This window comes from Calliphora vicina, chromosome 3 (genome assembly GCF_958450345.1).
Source record: "Calliphora vicina chromosome 3, idCalVici1.1, whole genome shotgun sequence".
NCBI classification, from domain to species: domain Eukaryota; kingdom Metazoa; phylum Arthropoda; class Insecta; order Diptera; family Calliphoridae; genus Calliphora; species Calliphora vicina.
Window position 1 is genome coordinate 6,865,158 of NC_088782.1, and position 13,717 is coordinate 6,878,874.

The 13,717-nt window shown below is 29.1% G+C and overlaps 1 protein-coding gene across 11 annotated transcripts in view; it reads left to right on the forward strand.

Annotated features, from left to right (window-relative positions):
- The window catches only part of sif (still life), a 238,008-nt gene that overhangs the window by 162,679 nt on the left and 61,612 nt on the right, over positions 1-13,717 (forward strand). For all 11 annotated transcript variants that reach the window (XM_065502960.1, XM_065502958.1, XM_065502964.1 and 8 more), the window contains 2 exons: positions 2,420-2,647; positions 13,368-13,554. In XM_065502960.1, the coding sequence (XP_065359032.1) occupies positions 2,420-2,647; positions 13,368-13,554 (415 nt within the window). The remainder of the gene's footprint in view (positions 1-2,419; positions 2,648-13,367; positions 13,555-13,717) is intronic.

The following is a 13,717-nucleotide window of genomic DNA, read 5'->3' on the forward strand; positions in this document are numbered from 1 at the left end:
AAATTCAATTTTTTACATTCAATGATTTATTAATTTAACATTTATTATAATATTTGCCATTTATTTTGTAAAGTTCACAAATAAAGGTTATAACCTGACCTTTATGAAAAAAAAAAAATTATAAATAACTCATTTTGATTACTTGCTTTTTTTTTCTTTTCTGTATCTCCAACCATTAACCTAAAACATTTTCTTTTAAATCACTCCTTGAGTGATATAATACAAAAACTATTTTACATGGTTTAGACTATAAATTTACCACTGAAATGAAAAATCAAGCCGTTATTTTTGGTCTCTGTTGTTTTTGGAAGATATTATAGAATGAAATGAGAAGATTATTTAATACTGTATTAAGATTTTAGTGAAATAAATTTAAATTGAGTTAATTTATTCGAATATCTGGTTTGAAACAATTCTGTAAAACTTCAGTTTGAGGTTTCAGGTTTTCAGCTACATATAAGCGAAAACTAAGTACTTTTAAAACACTGCTTTTTTTAATTCTTAAACAAGTTATAATGGCAACCTGCAGATTTCCTGCCTTCCAATTTTTATCAAAAATATATAGCTTAAAAATGTTTCAACAGGTTTTTATATAGGCTCAGACCTGCATAAACCAACTATGTTATTATTTTCCTACTACAAAATCTATCAAAATTTGTGCATGTTTTTTTCATAATTGAGGTGTTCAACTTTGACAGCCTTTAGTTCGCTATATATATTTAAATATCAATACTAAAATATTACTTTTCTTAAAGTTTAGGTCCTTCTTAATAATTTTACTTTTAATTGTTTTTCAATCGAACAAGTAGTTTAGAAGTTATATATATTATATTATATTTTTGGAAATATCAGAAATAATTAAATATTACTCATACCACTAGTAGGACCTGTAAACAAATAAACTCGTATTATTGGACAAAGGGAGGTATGAGTGATATTTTATTTATTTCTAATTTTTTCGTAAGTATACGCTCTGATGATTCTCACTTATGTAGAATATACTGAGAGAGAGAAAGTCGCATTTTTAAAACAAATTGTGTGATTGCTCTAAAACATTGGTAGGCAAAAAGAGGCATTTAATTTGTGTGCTCTTTTGGGTAAAAAATAAAATATCCACAACAACATCAAGAAACTGAATGAATTGTGTGTTCTTTTGTTTCTTTTGTTCACATTCGGGTTGTTTGACGAAAATCATCGTAATCTGAACAATATGAACGCCTACCATGGTTCTAAAACCAAGAGCTGACTTGATTGTTAGATCCGAAGCAGCTGTTTCTAACAACATAACATAGACTGTTACAATGGTTAATTTATCGACATTTTGCTAATTTTTACTTCAAAATTTGCATTGTACCGTTTTTTGGCAGAATAATTTTGAAGCTTGAAAATCAATACTACTTTATCATTAAAATATTAAATTAGTGTTTGACTGTGTTAAAACGTTAACATTTTCAATATTTCTTATAATCCAGAGTCTGTAACGAAATTTGTTGAAGAGTTTTTCAAAATTAACAAAAGACTCATTTGAGGAGTTTTATTTTTCTCTCATACAATAAAACTCATTTAAGGAGTTTTATTTTTTTCCGTCAGAGAATAAAACTATGTAAACTGACACCTAAAGCTTGCCGCCGGTCAGATCATTATAATTTGTAAATCATCTTGCATTTGAATTAAATAAATTGTTGTTAAAATAAAAACAAGTGGGATTTTAATTTGTTATTGGTTGATTTATATTATTAAATTGAGAGACTCAATAAAGAAAGATACTGAAAAAAAGTAGAAAATAAACGAAAAGAATTTATTTTCTGATGGGAAAAATAAAACTCCTCAAATGAGTTTTTTATGATGGCTATTTAAAACTCTTTTTTTAAGACTTTCAAGCTAACTTTTATTTTTACGTTGAAAAATAACTGTTAACTGTGGAGTTGAGATTATTTAAATTCTGAAAGAGCACTTCAATTCGAATCTATTGGTATGTAACAGTATAGGTCTCCGTTGACTCTAACATAAAGAGTTTTTGATTTAAAATTTCCTGGATAACCGTTATTTAGTGTCCCTGTTTGATTCATTTACCACAACAACTTGAACATAATCCCAAAAAAAAGTCCTTTAAGTGGAAATGCTATACTTTCTTTTTTCATTTTCTCATCTTTTAACTAAAACTAAAATACATAAATATTTCATGATTGTCTTTCGTATTAGCAATATTTAAACAAGAAATAGCAATTTTTTTGTAACACTCAAACACATTTACATTTTTGTCGTTTTTGTTCAAAGGAGTTAAAAAGTAAAGAAAACATTAAGATGTTGAATTTTTAAGTTAAACTTGTCATTTTTCTATATACAGACAGCAAGCAGCTGATTTCGTTTTTGTGTGTGTTTTTCCTTGTATTTATAATAAATTTTGTGTGTTTTCCAGTTGAATTCTCGTGATGAACCGGAAAAAACTTTCAAAGTTGCAATGCCTGACAATGCTTACTCGACTGTTTACTTACGTGACGCGATGTCAGTGGAAGAGTTTCTGGCAAGTGCTTGTGCTAGACGCAATCTCAATCCCATGGAACATTTTGTACGTGTAAAGAAACGACGTGACATGGAAGATCACAATTACTTTGTGCCACACCGAAACGATTTAATCGAAAATTATGTAAGTACACCAACAGCCACCACAAAAACACAAATCAATGAGATGTAATTCAACTAAAAGGTAGTACTAGTAGTAGTTCTAGATCTATGTAATACTAATACTAATAATATGTAAGTAAATCTAAAATGTTTAATAATTTTTCAAACTGTTTGTAGAAAGTTTCTACTTCATAACATCTTTTTAAACTGAAAATGTCCAAAACTGTACTGCAACAAGTCAACTACATACATATTTACTACCTTTTTGCAGAACTTTGACTTTATAACAATGTTCGTTAGTTCGTTCCTTCGCTCGCTAAAGTCAGACACAGCTATTGAAATTAGAAAACTTTTTATTTTCTTTTACTCCTGCAGCAGAATTATTTAAATAAGTCATTGTGTGTAAGGGTGTGAGAATATCTATCTAGATATACATACACAACACTTTTCCTTTATGGTGTGACAGTATTGAACTAAAAAATAAAAAGGAAAAGAAGAAAAACCAACAAAAAAAACAAAGGTGGTTTTAAAAAAAAAAAAAAAACTATCATTGTAGAAATGTTTTAGCAATTTGTATGTGTCGCTTTAGTGATGGTGGATGGGGGTGTAAAGTGTGTGCTTGCTACAAGTTTATTCTTGCCTGTCTTTATAATGTTGTAACAACATCCGCTGTATGTCAGTTTCCTGAGATATGGCGTTAAAGTTTGCCCATGACTAAAACAAAAAGGAACAAGATTTCATTAGTTTTTTTTTTACCTTTACTATTGCTACTGCTGCTGTTGCCATTACAACATACCGCCACTTAAAACACATCTAACGAACAGAGGACAACGGACAGAGGTTTGTCCTTTAGACAAAAAACTTTTCACAATGTCATTGTCGTTGTTCTACACAAGTGAAACATTAATTATTAGTTTCTCATAACCACACGCACACACACTTACTACATACAAACACTCACTTGAACCACATCCTCTTTTTCTTTGACTCTGATAGGTAATCACGGTTGATAGATACAAACTCTCACACAGACAGACACATTAAATAAAAACACTGAAAACTAGGTTGGCCTTTATATTGGACTTGTTCGATTTTCGATAATCATAAGGTCTAAAATGATTCTCAATTATCTAACAACCAAGTGCAAAAAATTTAAGCTATAGGTTTTGAATTTTCGAGTTTTGGGCCATGTACACGCAGAGAAAAAACATGGTTGTGGTAACCATAAACTAAGAGCAACATATTATGATCAAATTTTTGCTTGTAGTCCAAAACATATTATGATCATTATTAGTATCATAAAATATCATAATATGTTCTGAAATAATCAAATTATGATAAAAATCAATCATAATATGTTTTGAAATAATAATGTTATGATATAAATCAATCATAATATGACCCAAAGTCAACATATTTATGACCCAATTAAATCATATTATGATCCAAAATAATCATATTATTATTAAAATTTATTTTTGGAAATACAAAATTTTAATAGATTTTAGTTTTAAAGTACTAAATTCACAATTAAAATATTATTGATTAAATCAAATTTATTGTTATTCGCTCTAGGAAAGTTAAAGATAATATACAAATAAAACTATAGAGCGAATGGGAATTACAGACACTCAAAATTTACTTGTATAAATAACATAGCTGAGACAAACACCAACACTCACAGATGGTGGGAAAACAGACTATTAAAAGTAAACATATTTTGTTTGTATGTTAAACATATTATGACTACATTTATTATTATTTAGTTGTTGTAAACATATTCTGTTAACATCTTAAACATATTATGACTACGCGTATATAAACTTAACATTTAATGGTTGTACATAAAAATAATATGTTTACCTAATTATCATTATTTAGTTGTTCGAAAACCATATTCATATTTATAATTGCGATGAAAATATAAACGTTTACAGTAACTATAATATTGTTGAAATTAAATTAAAACAATATTTATATGTTTACGTCAACAATATATTGTTACAGAGAACATAGTATAGTTGTCGTAACCATGTCCAATCATGTTTTTTCTCTGCGTGTAGCCACATTTTCCAAACAAAAACTCAAAAATTAAATGGTGAAAAAAAATACATTTAAAAACAAGTAATAAAGCTATATTCGGATGTGCCATAATTATACCCTTCACAAAATTATATTTCAAACTAAAAATTTTTAATTTTTTTTTTAAATTTATTAGTGAAAAAAGTTTTACGGCAAATTTTTATTTTAATTTTGTTTGTTTCAATTTTTTATTAAAAAAAAATTATTTTTGGTGATAAAAAAAATACGGATTCAAAAATATTTTTCTCGAGTTTGACCCAATTAAAATTAAAAAAAAAGGTTTCATGAAAATTTTTTTAAAATTTTTAATGATAAAAAAATTCGGGTTCAGAAATATCTTTCCCGATTTTGAACCATTGCAGGTCACACTTACTATGGCCTTATACACGTTCTTGCAAAGGTCTTACAAATATCTATCATATCCATTTTGGCTATATTAATGACTTAGTAATCCAGATATTGATCAAGGATAGGTAAAAAATATACGTTCTCCTTGTTTTTTCCTTAAATCTCAGCCATTTGTGGGCCGATTTTCTCGATTTTCTCGATTTTAAATTGCAACCGAACCGGGTCTTGTCTGACCGCATATTCTGGTCGTTTTTCGCCCAATGCTCGTTTCAAACGAATCGGTATCGTTCGTTACTGATTCTCTGTGATGGTCTAGCCAGCAGCTCTTAATAGATAGGACCCTTTCGCTCCCACCAAAAACAGAGAATTACCTTAGCGCCATGAATATTTGGCTTTTGGGTCGATTCGGCTGGTTGGCCGGGTTTCTCGATCTCTTACGCTTCGGATCATTGTAATTTGGTGCAATAATTATGTTCTTTTATAGCGTTCATAGTAGTCGGACTGGGCACAGTCTGAACTATAAAGCGAGTGAAGCAAAACTTCCCAACCCCTTCATTCGAAATACTTTTTAACAGGTATTGCAACATGTGGCCGAGTGCTGTCATAATGGAATATTACGGTTGCATATGTGGCCGTATATTCCGGGCGTTTTTCGGCCAGTGCTTGCTTGAAACAAATCCTGTGCATTCTGTAAAGGTTGCCTGTGATGATCTAGCAAGATTTCAGTTGCTCATAATAGATATGACCCTTTGGGTCCCACCAAATACAGAGCATTACCTTAGGGCCATGGATAATTAGATTTGGTGTCGATTAAGCTGGTTGGCCAGGCTTCACATACGATCTCTTATCCTTTGGATTATCGTAATGGATCCTTTTTATATAGCAAGTAATGATTGGGTGCTAAAATGATTTTTTTTATGGCGTTCAAGCTTCATTTCAGACATTCGAAATCGTCTTTCAATATATCTCAGCTTCAATTAGTATTTCCCTGCTTTTGGGTGAATCTTGCTGCTCGCAATCGCTTTGAAATTGCTGCTTGAGTAGCTTCCAATGATTTTGCAAGCTCTTGTTGAGTTTTACAACAATATTCATGGAATAATGCCTCCAATTCTTGGTCTTCAAACTTTTTTTGGCTGGCCAGAGCGATCTTTGTCTTCCGTGTCAAAATCAACACTTCTAAACCGAAGCTTTGGTGAGCAATCGGTGTGCTTCAGCGGCACTTGAAGCCAAAAATATATTTTTTACGTGAAAATATTTTTTTTTTGTGAAAATGAGCGAATTTACTTAATTGTGAATAAATTCGAAAATAATCCATAGATTTTTATGCCCGATAACTGATTTTGTTCTTATTACATGTGGCTTTGTGCTAAAGTAATAACTCTGAAAAATGTCTGCCGTTTTCGATTTTTCATAATTTTTTTAAAACAAAAAAAATTGCTATTTTCATGTAAAGAATATATTTTTAGCTTCAAATTGTTATTATAACTCCGAAACTACTGAGCCGATTGAAATGCAATATATAAATGAAAATTTATACATTGCATGGGAAAAACGTTTTCAAAACTCAATCAACCGAAACAAAAACAGTAACTACTCAATTTTATGTATATCAAACAAAAAACTAAAATTTTGTGAAAATGAGCGAATTTACTTAATTGTGAATAAATTCAAAAAGAATCAATCGAGATCTATGGTTGATATCTCATTTTGTTGCTATTATATGTGGCTTTATGTTAAAGTAATAAATCTGTAAAATTTCTGCCGTTTTCAATTTTTCATGATTTTTTTAAAACAAAAAAATTTGTTATTTTCATGTAAAAAATATATTTTTTGCTTCAATTTGTTACTATAACTCCGAAACTACTGTGCCGATTAAAACGCAATAAAAAAATTCAAAATTTTACTTAAAAATTTAAAAAAAATCCCTACGTATAATGTAAAATTTCAACCATATTTATACTACTGGAACCACAATACATCAAAATTGTGTAGTGGTTTCAAAAGCCTCTAACATTTTTTCGATTTTGTTGCCCTGTGTTATAGATATGTTCCCTTCAAAATGACTGATAAGTTATTAAACACCAAAACCTGCGTTCAAAAGATATGCCTTCTATTGTATCCCTAATTATTAAATCTTTCTTAAATTTTCAATATTCCGTTTTTTAAATGACATAGAACCTTTTAGACCTTGGGAGTATTGAAAATGTATAAAGTACAAAATAAGGGCCACCTTACTGCAGACATATACATACAAACAGTAGGACATGGCAACAAGTTTTTACCGACCACAACTTTATATTGCAAGAGAAATCCACAAAAACATTGATAGAGCAAAACGAGATGAAAAAAATAACATTAAAATTAAAACTAAGTAAGTTACAAATCAATGCAGCAACAATGTCATTTTGTTTGAATGATTTTTGAGGTTTTGCGACAAAATTCAACAATTTTGGAGCATGTTTAATGTCGTATTTTAATCATATAACAACCACTATGAGCGGGAGAGCGGGAGGAAGGAAGTACCAGAGAGGAGGTGGAGAAATGTTCAAATGACTTGTACAAATTTCAAAAACCAACATTTTTGTTGTACTCTACACATACATACAAACATATGTACATACATATTTATAAATGTATACATATATATATGTACAATGTACATACGTAATTGTGTTTGTGACATTTTACAAAGATTTCAGTTTTGCAAAATTTCTACAAGCAACAACTCGTTTGAAAATTTTTATTTTGTGTATGTATATGCCTGTGTATGTGAGTATGAGAGTGAGTGTGTATGTGTGTGGGTGTGTGCAGCATGAAAGAAGCGTAAAATGTTACAAGATGAAAAAAAATAGAAGAAGGAAATCACAATCACTGATGCAAATGGCAGTTTAACTTCCGTCGTTGTGCACATACAAACATGCCAACTTACAATTTCTGCCACTAATATGGACACATAAGGTTGTGCAAAAACGAATTAGATTTAAATTCCATCACCGTGTAATTCATTATTTGCTTTTTAATGTAGACAGAGCAAAATAAAAAAAAAACTACGAGACAACCATCTGTAATTGATTGTGGTGAATCATGCAGTTTAAATTTAATACAAGACTTATTTTTCAGCTGTCTTTTAAATGCACAACTGTCTCAGTAAAGATAATATTTGATTTGGATGATAAGAAATGTTAAACATTTATTTTCCATGGGAGAGGATCAAGCTAAGTTTTCATAAAATATTTATCCAGCCTGGTTATGCCTTAACTAATAATTATACTGTCGGTTAAAATTATTTTTGTATGAAAACTGTCAGTATAACTATTAGTTAACACATAACCAGCCTTCGTGTTACTGGGGGTTAGAGATATTACAAACCTTTATCACTAGTTCTTATCAATATATTGTAATTGCTTTGCCACTGAGACATTTGTTCCGGAAGCATCCAAGTTTCACACAACCAATGATTGTCAATTAAGCGACATCAGCATAAATATGAAGTTCTTTCTACCAAAAAGAAGAGGCAACATCTGGAGAACTTTTAACGCAATAACAACCAACCTAACAATAAGTACTCAAATCTTGCAACTAAAATTAAAGAGCCTTGATTGGCAAATCGGCCTCATCATATGGCCGATTAACCGGCACTACGAAGCCTTAATAGCGTTTGTCTCTGTACGAGAAGTTTTCTTCAAATCATCCTTTGGCACTTTCAAGCAGAGCTTCGTTTAAATTAAACTAAATTCACTAAAATCTTAGTTTAGAATTAAAAAAAAAATCATTTCATAAAACCATTCCCAATAAAACGAATTTTTGGCTTCATTCAATGTATGATGATGGAATTCAAGTGTAAAACAAGTTGAATTCCAGTCATACTTTCAAACTTCAAGGGTTGAAATACAGTTGTATTACACTTGATTTCAATAGCATTTTCTCCAGTGAAAAGGAGAAACTTGAATTAAAGTCGAACATTACAGTGTTAATACAATTGAATTCCAGTCTTGAATTACAATGAAATTCAAATAGGAATAGTAATTGAATTCAAGCTTTGAAATACAGTTTAATCTTTTAATTAATGTATAATTCAAGTCGAAAAAGTAATTGAATTCAAGCTTTAATCTGTTATTATTTTGATTATTTTTATTTGTTAAGATAAATCAAAAACTTTCGAAAAAATTAATTCTTGATTCCATTTTCTAAATTAAATTAAATTTGATCCCTTAGTAAAACAAAGTCTGGTTATGTGTTAACTTGACTGACTGTTTTCATACGATAATAATTTTAACCGACAGCATAACTATTAGTTAACGCATAACGAGGCTTCGTGTTAATGGGGGTTAACCATTTAATTCATTCATTATGAACTAATACATTTGTACTTCTAATATATTGGATTCATTCCTTTGAGAATTAATTCTTATCCCAATAAGCATTTTTTGCTGGAATTCAAGAGTAAAACAAGTAGAATTCCAGTCATTCTTTCAAACTTCAAGGGTTGAAATACAGTTGTATTAGCATTCTCCAGTTAAAACGAAACTTGAATTCAAGTCGAACATTACAGTGTTAATACATTTGAATTCCAGCCTTGAATTGTTTTAGTAAATATATTAATGATTTTTTATTTATATTTTAATTGCTTGACAAGAAAAGTTTGAACACAATTTCATAATAACAAATTCTATTTCTTTATTTCAAATCAAATCTATTTCACAAAAGACTTAATTCAAATTTGTATTAGATTTGAATTAACAAAAATTTAATCATTCAAATGTTCAATGATTTCTGCCATTAATTAATTCTATTCAAATAAAACTTTTGAATTAAACTTAATACTTTGTTATGTTTGATTTGCTGAAATTTTTAATTTCGAATTAAGATTTATTGAATTCAGGTCAAATTTGATTAATTAATTCGAAGATCAGAGCTTCATTGTAGAATTAATTTAAAATAAAATTTCAAGGTTGGCTACCGATTCAAAACGGTTATATCGAGCCCTTAGCGCCAAATTATCGTAAGCGACATTTTCAAAACTTTTTTTATTGCAAAAATTAAAATATTATGGACCGACTGATGTTTTAGCGTTCTCAGAATATCTCAGAATATTAATAACTTCAAAATTATAGGTTGTAAGATTTTATCGTAAGTCAATGTTTACATTTTACAGTAAACGAATTTTATCGTAAGCGACACATAGTGGTATAGAAAAAAAAGAGGGAAATAAATCTGTAACTTCTAAATTTTCTAAAGCCGATTTTTTGCTAATTTTTTGTGAAAAAATAACTTTTTTTATTTTTAAGTTATCGCAAAAAAATTCTAAGAGGATGTATAAGGAATTTATAGTTTCTGAAAGCTAAGTTTTAATAAAATATTTTAATTGAAAAAAAAATAAAAAATTTTCTTACCGTGGGAACCAGGACCTATTTTTTATGTAAAATTAAAATTTAGGGCAACAATTCTCAAATCGCATATTCGATATCAAAATATAGTAACCGATTTTAGATGGCCTAATATGTTTTAAATTATTCTGTAAAGTGTTCCGATAACTCAGACCCTGGTATGGATATTATAGCCAAAAAACTAAAAATTTCCATGTTTGGGATTTATCAACAATTTTTTGGGAATTGCGGGATTGCTGATAATAAATTTCAAAATTCGTTTTTATTTTTCCATTTAAAATAGAGAATTTTACATAACTGTGAAATTTCATTAAAACCTATTCATATATAACAATTTTATTTCAATTCGAAAAATTTGTATCTATGCAAAAATTCAATAAAAAACATTTTTCGTCATCTTTTTCAATAAAGTATTCCATGAATTTTTAATTATCAAAAGTTATAAATATTTTTGAAAAATAGACAAATAGCTTGAACGAAATTATATTATATCGCATCATAACATTTTTAATTTTATGTATAAGTTTCAAAATAATCGAAAAAACCTTCTCCCGTAAAATTTGTGTTTTGTCGCTTACGATAATTTGGCGCTAAGGGCTCGATATATTCTGTATCGTTATAAATAGCGGAGTCGATATAGCCATGTCCAACTGTTCGTCTGTATGTTGAAATCAACTCTCCGTAGTCCCCAAATAACTTACAAACATGATTAATACATCAATATGTCCGCTATAGACCCGTTTCGGTTGCTATTTAAAATCGAAAAAATCGGATCACAAATGGCTAAAATGGGTAAAAATCGAGAAAAATTATATATTTTTCAATAATAAATTTTAAAAAAAATATTAAGGAAATTTTAAAAAAAATGTTTCCCTAATAAAATATAAAAGAAAATTTTGAATATAACTCTATTACTTGTTTTAAACTAGTTTCTCCATACATTTATGTTTCTACTACAATTTTATGATTCTAAATTTTTCTAGGAGAGTGGTGATGTAACATTTTTTCGGACCAGAGATATTTTACATATTTAAGGTTTCTACTCATCAGCTCAACTCATATTCAGCTTCTTATTGAACATTATTTAACATGGCCAGATGATCCTACATTGAAATTTATATATATTTTTAGTTTTTACCTTTTAAAAACGGTGGTTTATTTCCTTTAAATAAACCTAATTCTTTTAATTGCTAATAAAAGCAGTTTAGTAGTTTTAAAGTTGTAACAACTCTTTATTTAACCACTTAAATTAAACACTCATAATACGGACGTTAGTTGTAGCAAAGCTTTCTATCAACTCAATCATAAGCAACTCGCCGTTACTATTTATATACACCGCGTCATCTTCTAGCAAACTCTAGCATTATTTATTACAATAACACTAGTTTACAAATCAAACATTTTTGTTTGCTCATGAAATGAAACTTATATTTTTGAGAAGAGCTAGGGACGCTAGTTAATTGACCATTTTTTGTTTCCCACCTATACGTCAAAATTTTGAGATATATGGGTTTTTATTTTTCACCTGCCCTGAGTACTACTAATGCATAATATAGTGTACCGAATTGTGGTAATTAGGTATTTACATCGTTTTTGGGTACTCAACACTCTGGCGAAGCTACTAGATACTTTCAGAGTTGTATTCTTTTGACAAATTCCGAAAAAAATTTACGGGAATAAAATAAATACTGTTTAAAAGTACATCTTTTCTGTAGATAAAACTTAATAAATCGCTATTAAATACAAAACTCTAAAGTAAAAACTATTTTAAAATGTCTTCCAGAAAGTGTAAAATAAACCCAGACCATTTTTGTTTTATTTGCTGAAAAATTATTCAGTCAAATCGAGGTTTTCCTATAACACAAACACTGCAAAATGCTTATTTACATTAAAAAATTATGTAAAAGCTTTAGATAAGACAAAACCAGCATTTCAATATTTATGCAGGGAAGGGATATTTGTGGGTCCTCAAATAAGAAAAATTTTGGTTGATACCAAATTTGAGTGTCTATTAACCGATGGGAATAAGAAAAGTCAAAATTACAGAGATATTGTTGCGAATTTATTACTTAATTTTGAACTGATGGGTGTAAATATATTCCTCAAAATTCACTTTTTACATTCTCATGTGGATTTTTTCCCGGAAAACCTCGGACACATGAGTGACGAACATAGAGAGCGTTTCCATGAAGATTTGAAGTTTTTCGAGAGGAATTATCAAAGTTTTTGGGATCAGAATAAGCTAGGAGACTACTGTTGGAGTATCGTGAGGGAGACAAATGAAAATAATTATAAAAAGAGGACTAAAACACTTTACTTTTAATTTTTGTGTCCTAATTTAATGTACATTTTTATATTTTTCGTTTTTAATAAATATCTCAAAAGTTTGACGTCCAGGATTTTTTTAAATATTTTTTCCGAAGTTAGAAGACCTAAATACACAAATCCCCATATGTTTCAATTCATGAGCAAAAACCTTGTAAACTAGTGTAATCAGCCAGAGCTTTTAAAGCAGATTCACAGTTAATGTTGGGATACTTACATTGTTTATAAGTAGAAGTTTCTAGCGATTGAAATGTTGATAAACATGAATGTTGCAAGCAGACGTTACAGCCTGTTGAATTTAAATTGAAAATGCAATTTCGTAAAAATATGTTCATAATATTAAAAAGTTTGATTTTAAATTTTTGAAATTCTATTTCAAATATTGTATATTTTGAATATGAACTGTACTTACTGTCTTTCTTTAAGTCTCATTAAGAATTAATTAATTATTTTAGTACACATTAATTAGTACCCAGTAATATTTCAATTATGTATGTATATAGTTACAAAAGTTAATAAATTACTTTTTTAATACATTCATATGAGTTTCTAATACAAATGCATATCATATTTAAATTTTTGCTCTCTCTCTCTCAACAGTTACATAATCATGAATTCGTAGAAGTTTGCATGAAAATTTTATATCAAGTCGAATTGCATCGTACAACTTTGGAGCAAATGTGGGGTTTCTCGGTTGAAGCTGAACTTATTGAAAATGCCGAACGACAAGATGAGCTGTGCTGTTACGTCAGTCGGGTGGAAGATAAAAGTGTAGCAATGCAAAATGGTAAGAAAATATGTACAAAAATTACAAAACAATAAAATATATGGGGGATTTCATGTCAAGTGAACCAACTTTTGAAATCGATGTCTTCCGATCGGGATGAAATTTGCACCAAGGTTAGCTCTATTGGATAGTAACTCAGACACAATTTTTCAACAACATCGGT